Source organism: Pristis pectinata, chromosome 28, assembly GCF_009764475.1.
Source record: "Pristis pectinata isolate sPriPec2 chromosome 28, sPriPec2.1.pri, whole genome shotgun sequence".
Classification (NCBI taxonomy): domain Eukaryota; kingdom Metazoa; phylum Chordata; class Chondrichthyes; order Rhinopristiformes; family Pristidae; genus Pristis; species Pristis pectinata.
The window spans coordinates 9771311-9793729 of NC_067432.1; the positions used below are offsets into that span (position 1 = coordinate 9771311).

At 42.4% G+C, this 22419-nt stretch overlaps 1 protein-coding gene across 1 annotated transcript in view; it reads left to right on the forward strand.

The window, feature by feature from the left end:
- The window catches only part of LOC127584100 (aggrecan core protein-like), a 91462-nt gene that overhangs the window by 25688 nt on the left and 43355 nt on the right, over positions 1–22419 (forward strand). The window contains exons 2-6 of the mRNA XM_052040664.1: positions 13647–13723; positions 14939–15325; positions 16918–17092; positions 18157–18284; positions 20913–21206. Of these exons, the coding sequence (XP_051896624.1) occupies positions 13654–13723; positions 14939–15325; positions 16918–17092; positions 18157–18284; positions 20913–21206 (1054 nt within the window). The 5' untranslated portion in view covers positions 13647–13653. The remainder of the gene's footprint in view (positions 1–13646; positions 13724–14938; positions 15326–16917; positions 17093–18156; positions 18285–20912; positions 21207–22419) is intronic.

Sequence of the window (22419 nt, forward strand, 5' to 3'; positions counted from 1 at the left end):
TAGAGGAAGCACACCAATGATCTGCACTATCACAGAAACTAGAAGCAGGAGTAGGCCATTCCGACCTTTGTGCCTCCTCTGCCCTTCCAATGAAATCATGGCTGACCTTTTACCTGCACTAATCCCACATTATTTGACTCATGCAATATCCAAAAACCTATTAATATCCATCTTAAATATATTCAGAGACTGAGCCTCCACAACCCTCTTGGGCAAAGAACTCCAAATATTCACAACCTTCTGATTCAAGGTGCATCTTCTCATTTCAGTCCTGAGAGGCTGATATTCTTTCTGAAGGAAACAGTGGCCAGTATTTTGCATGACTCTCCTTGTGCATATGCAACCCTCAGACGTATGTGGGTTGTGCACCAAAATCCTCAGAGATGTTGTTTGCAGATAACCTTTGTCGCCCAGTGGTTACCTTTTGGCTCAGTGCTGTGGGTAGCTTCAAGAGAACTGTAACAGCAACATTGGGCATTGACTGCAAGATTAGTTGCCTAACATTGGTCACACATCAGATTGGCATCAAGGGTCTGGATCTTTCTTTGGTGCCAGTTTTGGGCAGAGTTACTATGCAGTGCCCACAAACCAATGTGGTGTGGTCTCTGGAACGGCACACTGGGGAACCTGTAAATCTTGTAAAGCCCCTTTCTGTGCAGCCTGTAGCCTCCGGCGATAGAGAAAGAAATACAAGCAGTTCTTTTTAATAGAAAGTCCTAGTGACCTCCCTTCCAGAGTGGGGATGTCCAACCACAAGATATTGCAGTATCTCCAGCTCAAGTTTGGAAAGAGAACATAAGAATGTAAGCACACAAAAAAATCAGAGCAGGACTCAACCAATCAGCTCCTCCAGTAATTTGGTAGGTTCATAGCTGATCCAGTCTTGGACCCAATACCGTTTTCCTGCTCTCTCCACATACCTTTTGATTCCTTTGTAATTTGAACATCTGTCTGTCTTTCACCTTGAATATGTTCAATGCCTCTGCGTGCACAGTTCTCTGGGGTAGAGGATTCCAAAGGTTTGCAGCACTCTGAGTAAAACATTCCTTCTCAGGTTCAGCTGAAAGGGGCAAACCTCACTAGGAGAAACATCCTCTCAGCATCATGCCTGTTAGTCCCTCTCTGAAACTTGTATTTTTCAATGAGATCACCTCCCAATCTTCAAGGAGCATGGGCCCAATCTTTCTTCAACATCAATTCCTTCATCCCAGGAATCGAACCACTGGTGAACCTTCTCTGCACTGCCTCCAATACAACCACTTCCTTCCTTCAATATAGACACCAAAACTGTGTACAGCGTTCCAAATGTGGTCCCAATGAGGCCCTGTAAAGTTGCACTAAAATTTCCATACTTTCATACTCCGTGCCCTTTGCAATGAAGGCCAACATTCTATTTGCTTTCCTAATGTTTTGTTACATTTGCAAACCAACCTTTTGTTTTATGCACTGACCCCCAGATCACTTTGCACCACAACATATTGTAGTCTCATTTCACTCAAATAACAATTTGCTTTTTCCGTTCTTCCTTACAAAGTGGACGACCTCACATTTTCCTACCTTACTTCAGCTGCCAACTCCTTGCCCACTCACATACCTGTGTCCCTTTGCAGGCACCTTTTGTTCTCCTCACAGCTTGCTAACCCACCTATCATTGTATCATCAGGAAATGTGGTTACAGTACACTCAATCCCTTCATTCAAGTCATCAAAATAGATTATAAACAGTTGAGGCCCCAGCAATGAACCCTGTGGACGGCACTAGTTATAGACTGCCAATCTCAAAATGTCCTTTTTATCACAACTCCCTGTTTTCTGTTAGTTAATCACTCCCTTATCCATGCGAATATATTACCCCAATCCCATGTTCCTTTTCTGGGCACCTTATAGAATGTCTTCTGGAAATCCAAACACACTACATCAACTGGTTCTCCTTTATCTGTCCTGTTTGTTACATCTTCAAGGAAGTGTACAAATTAGTCAAACGTGATTTCCCTTTCATAAAACTATGTTGACTTGATTGTTGTATGATTTTCTAATAATGCATTCCAGCATTTTTCCAATGATAGATATCAGGCTAACTGGCCTATAGTTTCTTGCCTTCAGTTTCCATCCTTCCTAGAATAATAGTGCATTTACAATTTTCCACTCATCTGAGACCTCTCCAGAATCCAAGGATCTTCAGTGGATTATAACTAATGCATTCACTGTCTCTTCTTTTAAGTCACTTCCTTTAAGATGCAGTCACTTCCTTTAAGATCCTGGGTGCAGACCGGTAGGTCAAGGAGACAGCAGCCTTTAGTCTCATTAGTTTGCCAAGTTTTCCAGTGATGGTGATTGTTTTAAGTTCTTCTCTCCATATCCATGATCAATTACCAATTATTGGGATGTTTTTAGTGTTTGCTATCAGGAAGACCAATGCAAAGTACATTGTTTAGGATCTCTGCTATTTCTGGCTTTCATTACTAATTCCACATTCTCAACCCCCAAGTGATCAACATTCACTATAGTTTGTCACTTCCTTCATATATAACTGTAAAAGCAACTGCAGTGTGTTCTTAAATTATCTGTTAGTTTCATGCTCCATCTTCTTCTTATAACATTTTAGTCATCTTATGCTGATTCCTAAAAATCTTCCAATCCTCCACAAATCTTCACAACATTAAAAGCATCTTATTTCATTTTGATACCATCTGTAACTTTCTCAGTGAGCCAAGGATCATGTATTTTTCTCGTAGATCTTTTCTTTCTCACTGGGGTATACCCTTGTTGAAACACGTCCTTAAACGCCTACCACTACTGATCTACTGTCTTACCCATTAATCTACTTTCCTAGTCCACATCAGCAACACGGTTCTCATATCATTGTAATTGTCTTTATTTAAATTCAGGACATCAGTTTCAGACCCAAGTTTGTCACCCTCAAATTGAATGTGAAATTCTACATTTCTGTGATTACTCTTCCCTGCCAGAACCCTGCCGGAACCCTTCTCTATGTGATTATTAAAGGGTCTTTATTCTTTTCCATGCATAAAAGATCCAGATGAGCGACCTGTCATTTAATTCATCAAAATGATTCAACAATTGCAGATGTCTATAGTAAACATAATTCATTGCTAGCATGTGGACTTCACTGGCAAGGCTCAATCCCAATTGACTCTTGAAAACTTGTGGCTTGTTCAACCATTTCAGAGCACAAGTGAGGGGCAATCTGTAATGAGGTGAGAAAGGGACCCTGGAATCACAAATAAGTTAAATTCCTCCTTTGATACTGGTGAAGATGATTCTTTTTTAATGATAATTTGGTAGGTTCATGATCACACAGTAAGATTCTTTTTCCAAGGGTAGAAATGTTAGATACCAGAGAATTGCATTTAAGGTGAGAGGGGGAAAGTTTAAGGAAGATTTGCGGGGCAAGTTTTTTACATAGCGAGTGATAGGTGCCTGGAATGGGCTGCCAGGAGCGGTGGTGGAAACAGATACAATAATGACATTTAACATACTTTTAGATAGACACATGAATATGCAGGGAATGGAAGGATATTGATCATGGGCAGGCAAAAGAGATTTAGTTTAATTTGGCATTGTGCTCAGCACAGACATTGTGGGCTGAAGGGCCTGTTCCTGGGCTGTACTGTTCTGTGGTCTATGTTTACTGTTATTGCTGTTACCTTCTTTATTCCCAATTCATTTTATTTGCAAGTTTTGATTTCCATCTGCAAGACTAATCTTCAGATTCACATCTCTGGATCAAAGGTTCAGGTGGTAACTTAGATCAGATTCCAGTCCAACAATTTATGCTACCGTCATCAAGCCCCTTTAATTAAGGCCTTTGCAAAATTAATTACAGTATCGACCTAGCAGAAGAAAATCCCAATACTGTCAGATTAATTTTGCCGTAAATGTTATTGCAGAGGGAAATCAATGACGTTGATATAAAAGAGTTGGCTGGAGCCTGTGGGACATCAAGATGTATTCAACAGCTCTACTCGGACTGCTCCAAGTTTCCAGTTTACGAGCATACAAACCGCAATGGACAGGGAAAGACCTTCTGATTCATGCTGTGCACAGTTTTATACCATGAAACATTCTCTCTCCATCCTACAGAAAAACATGTCATAGAGAGAGATACAGGACACAAAGCAGTCCCTTCAGCCCACTGAGGCCACAACAACCATCAGCCACCCATCTACGTTAATCCTACGTTAATCCCTTTTTTTATTCTCCCCACATTCTCATCAACTCCCCCCAATTCTACAACTCACATACACTAGGGGCAACTTATAATGGCCAATTAACCTATCAAACTACACTCTTTGGGATGTGGGAGGAAACTGGAGTACATGAGAAAACCCACGTGGGCACAGGGAGAACAGGCAAACTCCACACAGACAGCACCTGAGGTCAGGATTGAACCCAGGTCTCTGGCACTCTGAGACAGCATCTTTGAGATGAAAGTAAGTCCAGGATTATTTACAGGGGGGAAAAATATTGGGAAATCTCCTGCAGACTTTAGGTGATCTAGCTGAGGAGGTCATTTGGATCCCAGCTCCTCTCCAGTGCCTCATGTTTGTGTGTGGTGATCTGTGGCCCTCCCAGATACTGATCCAGTTCAGTCAATTCCCATCCATTGCAGACTCTTCCAGAGGTCCTCTGTTCTCTGGGGAGAAGAAAAACATTCACACGTCCGATATATCATCACTCTTGCAATGTCAGAGCTGGAGGAATTGCACAGAGCTGGAAAGATTTCACACCATAGACCTATCAAGTGGTGCACTTCCAAACCATCTGGGGCAAACCATCCCAGGTTTAATTCCTGGTTTGTGCTGAGTTAGTTCATCTCAGCCATCATGGTATTTTGGGTGCTCTAATTTGCCTCAGTACCCTTTGGGCTAGTGAGAGAGAGTGGTGTTCCCCCGTTTGATGGATAAAATTCTGCCTGCCATTTTCCAAGGACCCCCTGCTAGGAAGTGTATGTGTCAGATGAGTTGAGAGAGGACTTGCAAAGGAAGAGGGGTCTTCCTGATCGAAAAGCTTCAAGGTGCAGTGCCAAAGCAAGGTATCAACAGAACCATACCTCAGCAGATTTAGGACAGGTATGGAAAAAGGAGGTAGAGGGGAACAGATAGAGGCAACTTTACATCCAGTGTATTAGTATGAGGCATCAGTGAGTCAATGTTAGATTTTACAGGGCTGAATGAACCACTCTGTTCCTTATTCCCTGTTAAATGCAATCCATTTACCATTAAATTCTTATTTTATACTTCTGGCCAGAGCTTTGAACAATAAACAAATTGCATAAAGGGCCAGTATTTAAAAGGAGACCAAAACTGAATAAGGATTTAATGGAATTTTTCACCTAAAACAGCTGGAAAAACACAAAGTACACAGAAGTATTTATTTAGATTCCTGTGATGCCAACCCTTCTCTCCGCCAGCCTGAGACCTCTCTTCCCTTGCACTTCTGAGTCTGTACTTCAGGGCACCAAGGTACGGAAACGGTGCTGACAGTAGCTCCGTCAAATATTTATTTTACAATCAGTCCTGTCATAATCATTCTGAGTTAAGCATAGTGCATAATGTCTTCTTATGTAGATGTAAGATTCTTAAGGGAGGTGCAAGTTCACTTTAGGCACATTTCACCCCCTTCAGTGGTCAGAGGGCATCTTTGTTTTATTTTCTAATCCTCCAGCTACCTGTTAAGAATGCGATAAACCTTATATTCCCTGTTGATATGGCAGGCTACAGCTTTGCCTCTAAGTCAGAATGTGCAGAGACTTGAGAGTGATAACCCAGGCTGGTACTCCTATGCAATACTGGGGGAGTGATGCACTGTTGGAGATGTCACCCTTCAGATGAAATATAAATATGAGACAACTCTTTGTCTCCTATAAGAGCTCAAATAAAAACAGAAAGTGCTGGAAACTCTCAGCAGGTCAAGCAGCATCTATGAAAAGACACACAGTCTTTGATCTGAAACATTTCTCTTTCCACAGATGCTGCCTGACCTGCTGAGTGTTTCCAATATTTTCAGTTTTTATTTCAGATTTCTAGCATCTGCAGATTTTTAAAATATTTTTGGATATTAAAGCTCTGTGATGCAGTTTGAGCGAGGAGCAGAGACGTTAGAACATAGAACATAGAACACTACAGTGCAGTACAGGCCCTTCGGCCCACAATGCTGTGCAAACATTTTATCCTGCTCTAAGATCTATCTAACCCTTCCCTCCCACATAGCCCCCTATTTTTCTATCATTCATGCCCCGATATCCTGTCCAACATTTAATGGTGAACCAACAATTCTGAAAGCAAGCTGTCTGATCATTACATCATTGCTGTTTCTGTGGAATCTGTGCAATTCCTCTGTCTCTGACATTGCAAAAGTGATGATATATCGGATATACTTAACTGGCTTTGAAATATCCTAAGGGCGTGAGAGTTCTTTCTATGCTAGTTCTTTCTTTGCAGTGTGGAACTGAAAGAGGGAGAACAGAATGATCCCAGAGCCAATTTCCACTCACTTCTGAACTGACTGACCTTGAAGTGAGTGGCAATTGCAAAGCTACAGCTGGTTGCCAATCTCCAAGGTTAGGAGACAGAAAATCAGCTTGGGCTCCTGCTCCTAATCACAACCATGTGACTCCCAGTTTAATGTGTATCTGCATGAAAGATAGGTTTTCAATGAACTGCCATCCTTCTTGCAGTTGAATAGCTTGCTGAGCTCCAAATTGTTCTTTGAAGTCATCAAGGGCTTAGCTCAGTAGTACAATCAATGCTCACACACTTGGCAAGACTCCCAAGGGGAGTGCGATAGAGACAAGCCAGGCCAATTGTGAAACGGAGACACAAGAGACTACAGATGCTGGAATATGGAGCAACAAACAATCTGCTGGAGGAACTCAGTAGGCCGAGCAGCACCTGTGGAAAGAAATAGACATTCGACATTTCGGGTTGAGTCCCTTCTACTGGACTGAAAGAGTAGAGGGGAGTGTAAAGAGGTAAGGGGAAAGGGTGAAGCAAGAGCTGGCAAGAGATAGGTGGATCCAGGTCCAAGGGTCCAAGTCCAGATGAAGGGTCTCGATCTGAAACATCAACTGTCCATTTCCCTCCACAGACGCTGCCTCACCCATTGATTCCTCCAGCAGACTATTTGTTGCTGAGGCCAATTGTAAAACCCTCCATTGGCCCCTGGCTAGCGATCAGGTGGTTTTTCATGTTTTCCAGAAAAAGGCCCTGCAAACTGACAGGGTGGGAATCTTCCCTACATTTATTCCTTTCCAGTGACCCTGCCAGCTGAAATCATCTAAGTCAACACACACAGGTAGTTAGGCTGTTGAGTGTCCATGTGCCCATCCATGGTGCTGTCAGCCAGTAGCAGCTCAAGAATCAGCTCCTTCTGTTCCATCTGTTGCAATGGACCGAGAATGAACCTAAAAAGCTGCAGATGCTGAAAATCTGAAATTAAAAAAAATGCTGGAAACACTCAGCAGGTCAGGCAGCATCTGTGGAAAGAGAAACAGTTAACCTTTATTTCCAGCCTCTTGGGAAGTTCTAGAGTCACATTTAGGACAAGCATGGTAAGGATGGTAGATTTTGTTCTCTGAAGGGCATTAGTGAACCATGATGGTTTTTACTGACAACCTGGTAATGTTATTGGCACTGTTACTGACGAAGTTTCCCGGACCTGAAATGTTAACCGTTTTTCTTTCCACGGATGCTGTCTGACCTGCTGAGTGTTTCCAGCATTTTCTGCTTTTATTGCAACAGACTTATTTTGGCCAAAATAAATGGCAAATTCCAGTGAGCAGCACACTTTCATTAGTCTGCGATGCATTCGGTACCTGAAGATGAAATTCCTTCTTGTGCATATGGTTGCATAGCAGAGGGTTTAAACTGATCTGTAGCCAGTCAGTAAGGGTGAGCAGGGCACTGCCCAATTCATTCAGAAATCAGAGCTGGTGGTTGCTGACAAGGCCTCTGGCCCACACCAGCAGCAGATCACAGATGTATTAGGTGGCAGCAAACCAAACTGAAAGAGTTTATCACAAAGAATGAAGCTTCAGTGGAACTGGACATTAACATTGCAAAATGAATTTGTGTTGCAACATCTAAAATCCATATTTATCTTCACTTGATGGTCACAGTAAACCAACAACAACTTGCAATTATATAGAGCACCTGACATAGTAATGTTCAAGGGCACCTCATAGAACTGTTATCCAATAAAACTTGACACCATGACGCACAAAAAGAAGCTAGGATGAATGAACAAAAGGGAACAGGTTCAGGGAATGGATTCCTGTTCTGAAAACCTGTCCGAACTATTTCTCTCTCCATAGATGCTGCCTGGCCTGTTGAGTGTTCTCAGCACTTTCAGTTTTAATTTCAGAATTCCATTGTGTGAGTCCTGGTAGCTGGCAGTAAAGGTGTCATTAGTAGAGCAACTGAAATCGGAAGAGTACAGGTGGCCAGAACTGGAGGAGGGCCGAGATCTTGGAGGGTTGATGGGCTGGAGGAGATTAAAGGGAGGAAGGGGTGAGGTTGGTCGAAAATAAAGATGAGAATTTTAAAACTGCTGGACTGGAACCCAGGAAAGCGTAAGATGATGGGTGAACAGGAGTTGTTCTGAGTTAGGACATGATTAGCAGGAAATTGTGCTCAATGCAACATTTTAAACTGCAACCAATTTAGAGATGTACTACAAGGTAATATAAATAAAATCCCATGATTTTCTTCCCATAACCGTAAATTTAAAAATAAATGTGCAGGAGATTAGCTGAGACCTCTGTCTAAGTCGGTGCTATTTTAATCTTCCTCCTCCGAAGGTTCTGACTTTGGAGTTTGGATTATTCAGGCACAGGGACTTTCAACTGGGAAAAGGCTTCTGATGTGTTGAGCCACTATTTGCTTTTGCCCTGCTCTTGACCTCTTCTTCATCTGATGCCAAACACAGAGGAAATCATTTCACATCTCAGCAATCACATTAAACAGACAATATAAGAATAGTGTGCCGTTATATATCCCACCTCATTCTCCTAGTTATTTCTGTTTGCTTTTATTTGATCATGGAGAGGAGACATCACCTAAAATCCCAGTAATTATTGACCATCCCTAATTACCCTACATGAAGAGGTAGTTAAGAGTCAACCACATTGGTGACTCTGGAGTTACATGTAGGCCAGACTTGGTAAGTGTGGCAGATTTTGTTCTCTGAAGGCATTTTTATGCAATCTGGTAGTTTTCTGTTACTGTTGCTGAGAATTGTTTTAATTACAGATTTAGAGCCATAGAGAAATACAGCACAGAAATTGGTCCTTTAGCCTACCGAATTTGTGTTAACCATCGAGGACCCATTTTACACAAATCCTACCCTAACCCATTTTATTCTCCCCTCATTCCCATCAACTCCTTCCTAGGTTCTACCACTCACCTACACAATGGGGGCAATTTAGAGTGGCCAATTAATCTACTAACCAGCATATCTTTGGGATATGGGAGAAACCAGAGCACCCGGAGGAAACCCACGCAGTCACATAGAGAACGCGTAAACTTTAGATCAGGATTGAATGCAGGTTACTGGAGGCAACAGTTATACCAGCTGTACCACTGTGCCGCCCTATATAATATTAATTACCTGAATTTAAATTCCCTAGTTACTGTGGTAGAATTCATATAGTTGTATCAATGTTCCTGAACTCCGTCTATGAATCCAGCAATGCTAAGTCACTTGTTTACAGGTTCTCTCCATGGTGACCCCGGTTTTTCCCTTTCAGGGGCATCCCCTTTCCCCACCCTCCCTTCAGCTTGACAAGCTTCTTTTGTATCCTTCCCAATTCTGACAAAAAATGAGCTCTGTTTCTCTTCCCACAGATGCAGCCTGCCCTGCTGAGTATTTCCAGCAATTTCTGGTTTTTGGAACACTACATCACTTCCCATTTAATATGCATTTAATCCCATGTTGTGCAACTGCTGAAAGTGAAGGTAATCCCCCCATGAAGGGGGTTACCACACATGATCAGAAGCAAGAACCATGACAGACTGTGGTTCTCCCTCCCCTTTAACCCAGGGACGTGAGGCAGACTTTAACCTTCCCACTGCACCCTCAGCTGAGAACTGCTAACTGCACAGGAGCTGAATCCACCTTGTCTGCTGTGTAGATACTGAGCCACCAGAGGGAGCATTTGCATGACATTCTTCACTCACTCAATGCCTATCTTCAGACAGTAAGAGTTGAATCAAACTAGTTTCTGAAAACCAAGAAAAGGCTTGTATAAAATCTACATAAGCACTATGCACATGTGAGTAGATATTCTAAATAAATTTTCTGAGATTAAAACAGGAAATGCCAGAGATACTGGCCAGGTCAGGTGTTATCTGTGGAGAGAGAAGCAGAGTAACCAGTTCAGGTCTGTTCACTGAGCTTACTTTGAGCTGCATTGGAGCAATGTAGGAGACTGAAGTAGTCAAAGTGGGAGTGCATTGGAGAATTAAGTGACAGGTGACCAGAAGCTCACCTTTACTGACTGAATAGAATCCACTCGACCTGGCTTTCTGCCATGACTCCATTCCTTTCTTCCTGTTTCTCAATCTTCAATGCATCTGCTCTGATGACAACACCTTCCTCGCCAGTGGTTCCAATATAACTATCTCCTCAACCATCCTTGACATGACTCTCAACTAGGTCTGTTCCATTTAAATCACTTTGGTGCTCACCCCATCTCCTACCCAGAACAATGATAGGGTTCCCTATTGGGTCCTGTTCTGGTTGCCCCATTACAGGAAGGATGTGGAGGCTTTGGAAAGGGTACAGAAGAATTTTATCAGGATGCTGCTTGGATTAGAGGGTATGAGCTATAAGGAAAGGCTGGACAGACTTGGGTTGTTCTCTCTCTCGAGTGTCAGAGGCTGAGGGAAGACCTGATAGATTTATAAAATTATTAGAGGCATAGATAGGGTAGAGAGTCAAACTCTTTATCCCAGAGTAGAAATGACAAATACTGGAGGACATGTATTTAAGGTGAGAGGGGGAAAGTTTAGAGGAGATGTGCAGGGCAAGCTTTTACACAGAGAGTGGTGGGTGCCTGGAATGCGCTGCCAGGGATAGTGATGGAAGCAGAGACGACAGTGGCATTTAACAGGCTTTTAGACAGACACGTGAATATGCAGGGAATGGAGTGAGATGGATCATGTGCAGGCAGAAGGGATTTAATTTAATTCGGCGTCATGCTCAGCACAGACATTGTGGGTCAGAAGGCCTGTTCCTGTGCTGTACTGTTCTATGTTCTATGTTCGAGTCCTAACCTTCCACCTCACCAGCCTCCAATTCAATGGATCAGCCTCTGTGATTTCTGATACTTTCAACATAATGCCACGGCCATCCCCTTCCCTTTCAACATACCGAAATACACTCCAGTCCACTTTTCTGTCTCTGCCAATCCCCAATTCCTTTCTCGTTACACATTCCCACACAAATGCAGAAGATGTAACACTTGCCTTTCGACCTCCTCACTTCCCCTCATCATGGGTGGAAACCACTCCTTCCAGATGAAGCAGCAATATACATGTACTCCTTCTGATTTAGTGTATCGCATTCAGTGCTCAAGATGGGGTCTCCTTTATGCTGAGGAAACCAAATGCAGGTTGGATGACTGCCTTACGCAGCAACGTCTGGTCTGTTCAATCATGGTCATGGGAGTGGAGGCCAGTGAAGAACACAAGAAAATAGGAGCAGGAGTAGTCCACCTGGCCCGTCACATCCCACATTGTATGAACCTCTGAGACGCACAGATAAAGTCCCATTTTGTACTCGTGATCGATTTTGGACAAAATTGAACTGAAGAAGTTTCACGCATAAATAAAGTGATACACTTTGGGAGATTGAAGTTGAAGGCAGAATACAAGGTTAATGGCAGGACTCTTAGCAGTGTGGAGGAACAGAGGGATCTTGGGGTCCACGTCCATAGATCCCTCAAAGTTGCCACGCAGGTCAATAGGGTTGTTAAAAAGATGTATGGTGTGTTGGCCTTCATTAGTCGGGGTATTGAGCTCAAGAGCCACGAGGTAATGTTGCAGCTCTATAGAACTCTGGTTAGACTGCACTTGGAGTATTGTGTTCAGTTCTGGTCGCCTCATTATAGGAAGGATGTGGAAGCTTGAGAGAGGGTGCAGAGGAGATTTACCAGGATGCTGCCTAGGTTGGAGAGCATGTCTTATGAGGATAGGTTGAGTGAGTTAGGACTTCTCTCTTTGGAGGGAAGGAGGATGAGAGGTGACTTTATCAAGATGATAAGAGGCATAGATCGAGTGGACAGTCAGAGACTTTTTCCCAGAGCGAAAATGGCTAACACAAGGGGGCATAATTTTAAGGTGATTGAAGGAAGGTATAAGAGGGATGTCAGAGGTAAGTTTTTTTACACAGAGACTGGTGGGCGCGTGGAACACGCTGCCGGCAGAGGTTGTGGGAGCAGATACATTAGGGACACATGAATGATTGAGAAATGGAGGGCTATGTGGGAGGGAAGGGTTAGATAGATTTTAGAACAGAATAAAATATCAGCACAACATCGTGGGCCGATGGGCCTGTCCTGTGCTGTAATGTTCTATGTCCTAAAAAGGCAACAGTAAGAGCTTGTAACCCAAGTGATCAATATAATTGATTCACAGTATTGCTGGCTGCTGATACCATGCTCTACCTGCAGTGTCATTTTAATTAGGCGAGGAGGGGAAAAAAACTTCCAATTATTGATTAAACTCTCCTCAGTAATGACTCAGTATTTCCTTCCCAGTAAGTCACTCAGAATGTTTGTGTCTGTATTTATCCTTCATGTCAGCTTTTGTCAATCATTTAATATTATATAAAGCAATTTTTTTTTACTAACAATAACTAGAAACTGGTAACAACTTCAAAATAATGACAAAGGTATTTCCCAATAAGTTTTATTGTACTGCATCTTTTTTTATTCTTGCGTGGCTTGTAGATATCAATCATGAGACCAGTAGTTATTGGCCATCACTGATTGTCCTTGAGAAGCTGGTGGTGAACCTCCTTAAACAGTGACAGTCTGTATGGTGAAAGTATCCACAGGTAACCAAATGTGCAATCCTTGTCCAGCTGAAAAACTTGCATGTGTGCACCTCAGGAATGAGGTCATCATATCTAAGTCCAGTGTAATGTCCATTCATGAGCCCTGCCCACAAGGGGTATGGTCCTGCAATAAACCCCAGGGTCTCTGTTGTTAATTGCAGCAGGCCAATCCTACACTGGCTGAAATCGGCTGACTGTGGATATTGTTGCTTAATCCCAGGAGTTTCCCAATCATAGTTCTGCAGCAACCAATGTTTCTAAAAAATGAGACAAACCCAGGTTGCCGATGACTGATTGGCAAGGGAATTTCTGAATTCCCATCTTAAACCATTTGTTCTTCTTCAAGAAGTATAATTAAAACTTATTTCTTCAATCATGTCTTTGGCTTCCTCAAATCTTATTCCAAGCTCAGAGCTCCCTTGAGATAAAAGTTGGTGATGAGATGACTTCACAAAGTAGCCAATACCTTCTGTTTCTCTCTGCCTTACAGAATCCCTCCTTTGGCATTCATCAATATTTGTTCTGTACTAACGACACAAACTCATTTTTTAACTTTCTTTTCTCTAGGTAAATTATGACCACTCTGCTTTTAGTGTTTGTATGTTTGCGAGTGATCGCAGCAGCTATTTCTGTTGAAGTTTCTGGTAAGTCATGGATTAATAATTATATAGTATTGTCTAAATTGTTAGATTGTTGCTTTAGCTCGATCTGTAATAAATCTAACACTGTCAGCAGATATTCAAACAATCACTTTGGTGAGCTCCTGTGAGACAGTCAGGGCAAATAAACTCATTGACCACCTCATGGGGATTTCTCAAATTTCATATATGTGTTTTAAGATCAGTCTGTGGATTAGTATCAAAGCAGTCCCGGGCCAAAAAATATATATTACAAGATGATAAGAGGCATAGATCGAGTGGACAGTCAAAGACTTTTTCCCATGGTGACAATGGCTAACATGAGGGGACATAACTTTAAGGTGATTGGAGGAAGGTATAAGGGGGATGTCAGGAGTAAGATTTTTACAGACAGTGGTGGATGCATGGAACGCACTGCCGGCAGAGGTTGTGGGGGCAGATACATTAGGGACATTTAAGAGATAGACACAAGAATGATAGAAAAATAGGGGGCTATGTGGGAGGGAAGGGTTAGATAGAACTTCGAGCATGATAAAACCTCGGCACAATATTGTGGGCCGAAGGGCCTGCACTGTGCTGTAGTGTTCTATGTTCTATGTTCTATATTTAACTGGGACCTAGCTGCCTATGAACTATGCTCAACCATGTGCATTCCTTGGCTGGGAAGCCATCAGTATAACTTGGGTCTGCTAGCCTCCAGGAATGGTCTGCCTCATACCAGTGTAAGGATACCCTGAGGAATTTGTCATTTACACTTCTGGATATTAGCTGAGCTTGGATTTTTTAATCATACTGCATCTTTTTTCATTCTTATGGACATCAATATTGAAGCCAGCAATTATTGGCCATCACTGATTGCCCCTGAGAAGCTGGTGAAGTTTAAGAACTTTCTTCTTAAAGTGTGACAGTCTGTGTGGTGAAAGTATTCCCAGTGTTGTTGAGAGGGGATTTCCAGGAGTTTGACCCACAACAATGAGGGAATGGCGATATATTTCCAAGTGAGGATGATACATGACTTGTTTCTGCTGTCTTTGTCTCTCTCAGTGGGAGAGGTTATTGGTTTGGGGGTGGAAGCCTTGGTGAGTTGATGCAGTGTATCTTGCAGATGGCGCAGTAACAGTGTACCAGAAGTGGAAGGAGTGAATGTTTAGTGTGCTGGATGTACTTTGTGAACCATTCCTGGAGTAAAACTGTGCGTTTTTTTTTATCCCTGTTCAATAGATAATGCTAAGGCACTGAGTGTGAAGATTGCCGCACAGTCACCAGTGAAGGCTGTGCTCGCAAGCTCTGTGACTATTCCCTGCTACTTCATCACCTCCACACCACTCTCTCCGGACTCTCCCCTGACATCTCTGCTAGCCCCAAGAATCAAATGGACCAAAATCACAGAGGACAGAAAAGAGACAGTCATCGTGGTTGCTACTTCTGGAAAGGTTAAGATCAACCAAGAGTACAAAGGTCGAGTCCAGCTTCCAAGTTACCATGAAATTCCAAGTGATGCCACCCTACAGCTGGATAAACTACTGTCAAGTGATTCAGGAATGTACCGCTGTGAGGTAATGCATGGGATTGAGGACAGCCAGGATGCTGTAGAGTTGGTTGTCAAAGGTAAATGTACTGCTTTATTTGTATTACTGTTTCCTGTGTCTGTAACTGTTCTCATGTCTTGCATTTAGGTGCATTAGTTTTGCCATTCTAAATGGAACGAATGAAATTGAATGTGCACAGTCTTTTTCCCAGGGTTGGGAAGTCAAGAACTAGAGGGAATAGGTTTAAGGTGAGAGGGAAGAGATTTAAGAGGAACCTGAATGGCAACTTTTTCACTTCGAGGGTGTCCATGTATGGAATGAGCGGCCAGAGAAAGTGGTTGAGGCGGATACATTAACAATATTTAGAAGACACTTGAACAGATACGTGGATAGGAAGGGTTCGGAGGGATATGAGCCAAACGCGAGCAAGTGGAACTAGCTTAGATGGGTATCTTGGTCAGCCTGGACCGGTTGGGCCAAAGGGCCTGTATCCATGCTCTATGACTCTACGGCTACTCATTTTTACAATAGCTATGTTCCAGAAGCAGCCAAATTGGTTCCCAATGATCACTCCCAATAATCTTAAGGTAGATAATCATTAATCAGAGTGGTGACCCTCCCTCCCCTAAAGAAATACCTTTGTCATTTTCAGAAAATAATGGCAAACTATGGTTAGAATGAACCATTCCCTCTGGTTCAATCAAGAACTAGAAGGAATAAGTTTAAGGTGAGAGGGAAGAGATTTAATAGGAACCTCTAGTCCTTGATTGAACCAGTGCCTTTGTACTACTAGCCTTTCACATCATATGCATAATCAGAACCTTTCCTATCCACGTACCTGTCCCTTGAATATTGTTAATGTACCCTCCTCAACCACTTTCTCTGGCAGCTCATTCCCTACATGGACACCCTCGAAGTGAAAGAGTTGCCATTCAGGTTCCTATTAAATCTCTTCCTTCTCACCTTAAACCTATTCCCTCTAGTTCTTGAATGAACCAGTGCCTTTGTACTACTAGCCTTTCACATCATTTGTAGGTCTGCTAGATGTGCATAGTCAGACGTGGACTGAGAGTTCAACACCCCTGCTACAAACAATAGACGACCTCTTAACAATGCAGACACAAGAGACTGCAGATGCTGGAATTTGGACCAAAAACCAAACAAGACCTCTGTCACCCTGTTTCCTTCCCCTTCTTTCCTCTCGTCCACCCACTCCATCTGCCTGTCACCCACACACTCCTCCCACTGGGTCCCCTCACCCAAATGTTCCCATCTGCCCTCCCCACCTCCCCTATTTGGTTCCACGCTCCACCTTCCTTTACCAGCATCTGCAGCCCTTTGTTGCCTCCACCTACCCCCTCCCAGCCTCTTGTCACCATTTCCACACTTCCCTCCTCCATCTGTCCATCACCCTTCCTCACCTGGATCCATCCACCACCTGTCAGCTCTTGCTCCACTCCTAACCTTCATCTCTTTATACGAGCTAATCCCCTCTATCTTTCAGTCCAGCTGAAGGGTGTCGACCCAAAACAAAACGTCAACTGTCCATTTCCCTCCACAGATGATGCCTGACCCGCCGAGTTCCTCCAGCAGTTTGTTATTTGCTCTTAAAAATGCAGTAGTTCAAACCAGGAAGGTGTTTGTTATCTGCCTTTTCTTTTTTGACTCCAGGTGTCGTTTTCCATTATCGTGCCATCTCCAGCAGGTACACCCTCAACTTCTACAAAGCCCAGCAGGCTTGTATTGACAACACTGCCATCATTGCAACCCCAGAACAACTACAAGCAGCTTACGATGATGGATATGATCAGTGTGATGCTGGCTGGATGTCTGATCAAACAGTAAGGTCTGGACCAATTCCACATTTTGCCCCACTAACCTTTGGGGAATGGGACAGCTCCATGTGATAAAAAAAGACCTACAATATGAAGCAAACTTCCACAGAACCAATCAGTCCACAAGCTTCCAATGCATTGTGAGGCTCCGCAAATCCCAAAGGGACTTGGCACAATTTACCTCAATGTGCCTACAGATTAGCTTTTGGAACAAATACTTAATTTTATGTTCCAGCGCATGAGAGATGATTTAACATTATATTCTAGAATACATCCTCCACTTTCCCCCTCTGTCTCCAAGGGTAATGACTAATACTGAACTGTGCTTCCAACAGCATAATTCATCCCCAAAACCCACTGTATGTTACTGGGCCAGTTATCTAGAGCTAATCTGGAGGTATGAGTTCAAGTCCCACCCCAGCTACAATTCTTTAAATTTATTGGTAATTAAACAAATCTGAATTTAAAAAAAAAAATCTGTAATGATAAATATGAAATAGTTCAATTGTAAAATCCTATTGAGTTTGCTAATCGTTATTGGGGAAGGAAAGCTCCTTGCTCTGTCCCATCAGACCCACAGCATTGGCTGACTGAAATCAGCATTGAGCTCAGAGCCTTTAAAGATAGGTGATGGACTTTGAGCATGCAGGTGAAATGAATAAAGTATCACCCATGACATGTCATGGAGCTTGATTCTGTAACAACAAACAAAATGTTGGAGGAAATCAACGGGTCAGGCAGCATCTGTGGAGATGCTCAAGAGATGTGGAGATGCTGTGGAGAGGCACAAGACCTCTGTGTGGAGTGGGATTGAGTAGGCTCAGTTAAATGCTTCCTGGAGCCGATGTTTACTGTAGGAGCCGGTGGTCAACTGTTTGCTGCTTCCTGTCCAAGTCAAGAACTTAATCCAAAGCCTAAAATGAGACAGAAGTACAAGGATGTTGGTCTGGGCTCAGACAGTTAGTTCCTGTTTTGTCCTTTTTAAATCTTTTACAAGGGAGTCCAATATTTACAGTGAATAAAAAGACAGTGTTAACAGTATCCCTGAGACATATTTCTGAAATACTTTTCTCAGGTATCCAATTCACAAACCGCGAGTGGGATGCTATGGTAATTTGGATGAGTATCCAGGCGTCAGATCATATGGTATTAGAGACACCAATGAAACTTATGATGTTTATTGCTTTGCAAAAGAATTACAAGGTAAGAAGTATATTTTTCCCTGGAGAAATACAAATCTGCAAATGAGGATGCAAGGAAGTTGAGAACATTGAGTGAATGTGGCCAAGGGCTCATGTTTTGGTCAAAGTTAAAATCGAGTTTATTGTCATATGCACGAGTACATGTAAGCACAAGTTCAGTGAAAGACTTACTTGCAGCAGCATCACAGGCACATAGCATCAGATACACAACATTCACAAGGAAAACATAAATTAAACATAAATTATACACAATTTTTACAGGAAAGAATATAATTAGAACAAAAAAATCAAATTCCATTATAGTGCAAAGTGGTCATAGTGTTGCTATACTGAGGTAGTGATTAGGGTTGCGCAAGTTGTTTCAAGAACTAAAATGGTTGAAGGGAAATAGCTGTTCTTGAACCTGGTGGTGTGGGACTTCAGGCTTCTGCACACTGAAACCTTGGTTTATGAGGAGAAGGGGAAGAGCATAGGATCTTACCAGGCAGAGGAGAAGGGGAAGAGCATAGGATCTTACCAGGCACTAGGAAATTATGTGATTAATTTTGACATGGTTCGGGCAAAGATAAAGGGTGCAGGATCAGTAGAGGTGATTGGATGAACAAGGTCCTTTATCCCATTCATCTCCATGCTTCCAAACTGCCATACCTGCTGTCATCTCAGCATAACACCTGGTTAATTCTCATTGGGTCCGTCATCTATCTGTCAATTAATTCTAGCTGCCAAACCCCCGCAGAGTAAGGTAATAATTCTTGATATCAGTCTTAAACCTGTCATTCAGAACCCTGACTGTACCCACTGGAGGAATGAGGACACCTTAAATCCAAATCTGAAGACGAAATTCAGATCGTTCACCCCATTCTGGACAAGTGCCATCCCCACTTAAACATGTAGTGGAGGAGGGGTTCGTGAAATTCCACTGAATGTCTTGAAATGACTCGAGACTCTTTAAAAAAGACTTTAATTTACTACATCCAGATGAAATTGACTAATTGACTGTACCCATTTGTCCTGCTGCACTATTGTATCTTGAATCATTAACATCCCTTACCCCGTTAAGTATCTAACCATGTAAGGTCCTCTCGGAATAAGCTGCTATATGAAGCAATGATCATAATTACATCAATAAAAAGATGCAACACCTGAGAAGCAATTAGTTGCATACTGACTGATTACTGTGCCAGCTGGTTCACTCTGTCTCAGGTCTGGATGATGGCAATTAGAATATCAAGTGTTCACCCCAGAAGTAATTGGTGAATAAACCAGTAAGTAGCTGAGTCACAAGGACTTACAAAGTCCCAGGTCTGTGCTACCAATTGATAGAGAAAGGATCTGCAAGAGTTGACCTCGGATTGATACTTTGATCACAATCCAGAGGTTAATTGGAGAAACAGTGTGCACAAACAAAGTAAGAACTCTTTATCATAGATTGTAGAGTCGCTATCCAATATACTGATGTCACACCATTCTCCAGTCTATATCCCAGTGAACCCAGAACCATTTGTACTGTGACCTCAATTATTTAGCCAATGCCATACTCAGAGGTCCCAATAAGGATCAGTGGTCATAGGCAGTCCAAGTCAGAAAATGGGTCCTTGCTTCCATGTTTATTGTTCCAGACATTAGATTTTAGCACACGGTTTTATTATTCAAACAGTTTTCATAAGGACTGGAATGAACAACCTTTGTATAGGCTGATGACATTTTATTCCACTCCACGAGCTCTAAAAGCAGTAGCTCCATTCCTAATTTGCACCTCTTCTGGCAACTTTCCACAATCAGGAGTGCAGCCCAAGACTCTACCTACAGAAAGCTAATGAAGCTGCCTTACAAATCCAGAGGGGACAGCACATCAACATGATCATGTAGCTTAGTGTTGGCTGTTAGAAACAGCAGACCAGAAATTTGGGATTTATAATATAATCGTTAGTTTACTGGATCATGAGTTCAAATCCTGGGAGTTAGGGTTTTAAATCAATTTGGAATTAAAAATCTAGTATCAGCTTTTCCACCTCTCTTGGTTATTCCATTATTGTCTCTTTAGCATTTCTTTTTGCACTACTTCAGATTCCACAACAATATTTGTATTATTCTGCTCTTTTGTGCTCCTCGTTGTATTTAATGTGGCATTTATTATTACCACGTATACTGTTTACTCTGCGAGCTTTATGCAAGCAAAGAATTTCATTGCACCCTGAAGCATATGACAAGAAACTGATCTGAATCTGAATCCGAATCAGTGTCACTGAATTGTTGTAAAAACCCATCTGGTTTATCAATGTCCTTCAGGCATCTGTCATCCTTGCCTGAGCTGGTCTATATGTGACTCCTGACACTCAGCAATGTGGTTGACTCTTAATTGGTCTCTGAACTGGCCAAGTAAGCTGTTAAGTTCGGGGGATATTAGGGGGAGGGGTTAATGAGTGTTGGCCTTGTCAGGGATGCTGGCATCTTGCGAATGAAGAAAAGAAAGGAAAGGTTTCTGTTGGAAGACCCCCCCCCCCCCCATATCCATGTCTGAGCCCTTATTCTTTTTATGTTAATAGTTTATGTACAAAGAATTTTCTGGACTTTTAGATCAATTGATGTGACTCAACTGATGGTCTGCTTTTTGCCCTTCTGTTTCTAGGCAAAGTCTTCTACATAACCACCACTGGAAGATATGCCTTCAAGGAAGCAATGGAAGCTTGCCTGGATAAAGGTGCTCAGTTAGCCACCACAGGACAGTTGTACCTAGCATGGAAAGATGGCATGGATCAATGCAATACAGGCTGGCTTGCTGATGGCAGTGTCAGATACCCAATCTCAAAACGAAGACCTAACTGTGGCGGCAACCTATTAGGAGTTAGAACTGTGTACCGATACCCCAACCAGACTGGCTATCCTGATCCCATCAATCGCCATGATGCCTACTGCTTCAGTGGTAAGCCAATAGCAACTACAGTAAAAATGAAAAATTCTGGAAACACTCAGTGGGTCTGAGTAAATAGAAATGGTTAATGCTTCAGATTTGGAACTGGGAAGGAGAGAAAAACAAATTAATTTTCAGCAGCAGTAAAGGTGGGTAGAGTGGAGGAATGGGGAGAATAAAGGAAATATCTCTGATAGGGTGAGACCAAATGGGTTCATGGGGGCAGCTGTCACCACATTATGCTTCTTTGATCGTGTTGTTAATAATGAGGCTGTGGGATATCCCCAACCAGTCAGTCCATACGAAAGAAAAAATGTAGCCAAAATGAAGACAGGCACAAATGGTCAGGTCTGATGCAGGTAGAAAAAATGAGCGAGCTCCTTCAAGTTGGAAAATTCGAAGGCTGGATCAGGCCCAGATATAAGATAAGGTATTGTTCCAATTTAGTCTTAACTTTACGTTAAGAACTTTACCTTTGCGTGGACATGAATGCTTAGAAATTGGAGTTCATCCCTCATATGTGCACTAAACAGGTGACATGTGTAACAGCATCTCCTAAAATATGTGACACACACAAAAAAAATCAGGAACTTGGTGAAAACCCAGTTAAAAATCATTGGAGAGTTTTTCATCCTGATTCATTTTCGAGGAGTGAGTGGTGATGATTTGGACTGGATTCCTGTCAGGATTGTGGAGTCAGATGCGTTTTTCAAAAAGGAATTGGATAAGTCCTTGAAAGAAAAATAATTGCATTGCCACAGGGAAAGGGCTAATGGAACAGAAAAATCTGGATAGCTTTTATTAGAAGTTGGCATGGTTTAATGGGACACATGACCTCCTCCTTTGCAGTATTGATTCTGTGATTGTATAAAAACCTTTTCAGGAACAAGAAACTTTTGAACCCAACAAGTAAAGGGTGCAAAAGAAGTTTACCAGGATGCTGCCTGGATTAGAGGGTATGAGCTATAAAGGGAGGTTGGACAGACTTAGATTGTTTTCTCTGGAACGTCAGAGGCTGATAGACCTGATAGAGGTTTATAAAATTATGAGAGGCATAGATAGGGTAGGCAGTCAGAATCTTTTTCCTACGGTGGAAGTATCAGGTACTAGAGGGCACAGCTTTAAGTTGAGAGGAGGAAAGTTTAAAGGAGATGTGCAGGGCAAGTTTCTTTTACACAAAGTGTGGTAGGTGGAAGAAGATATAATAGTGGTATTTACAAAGTCT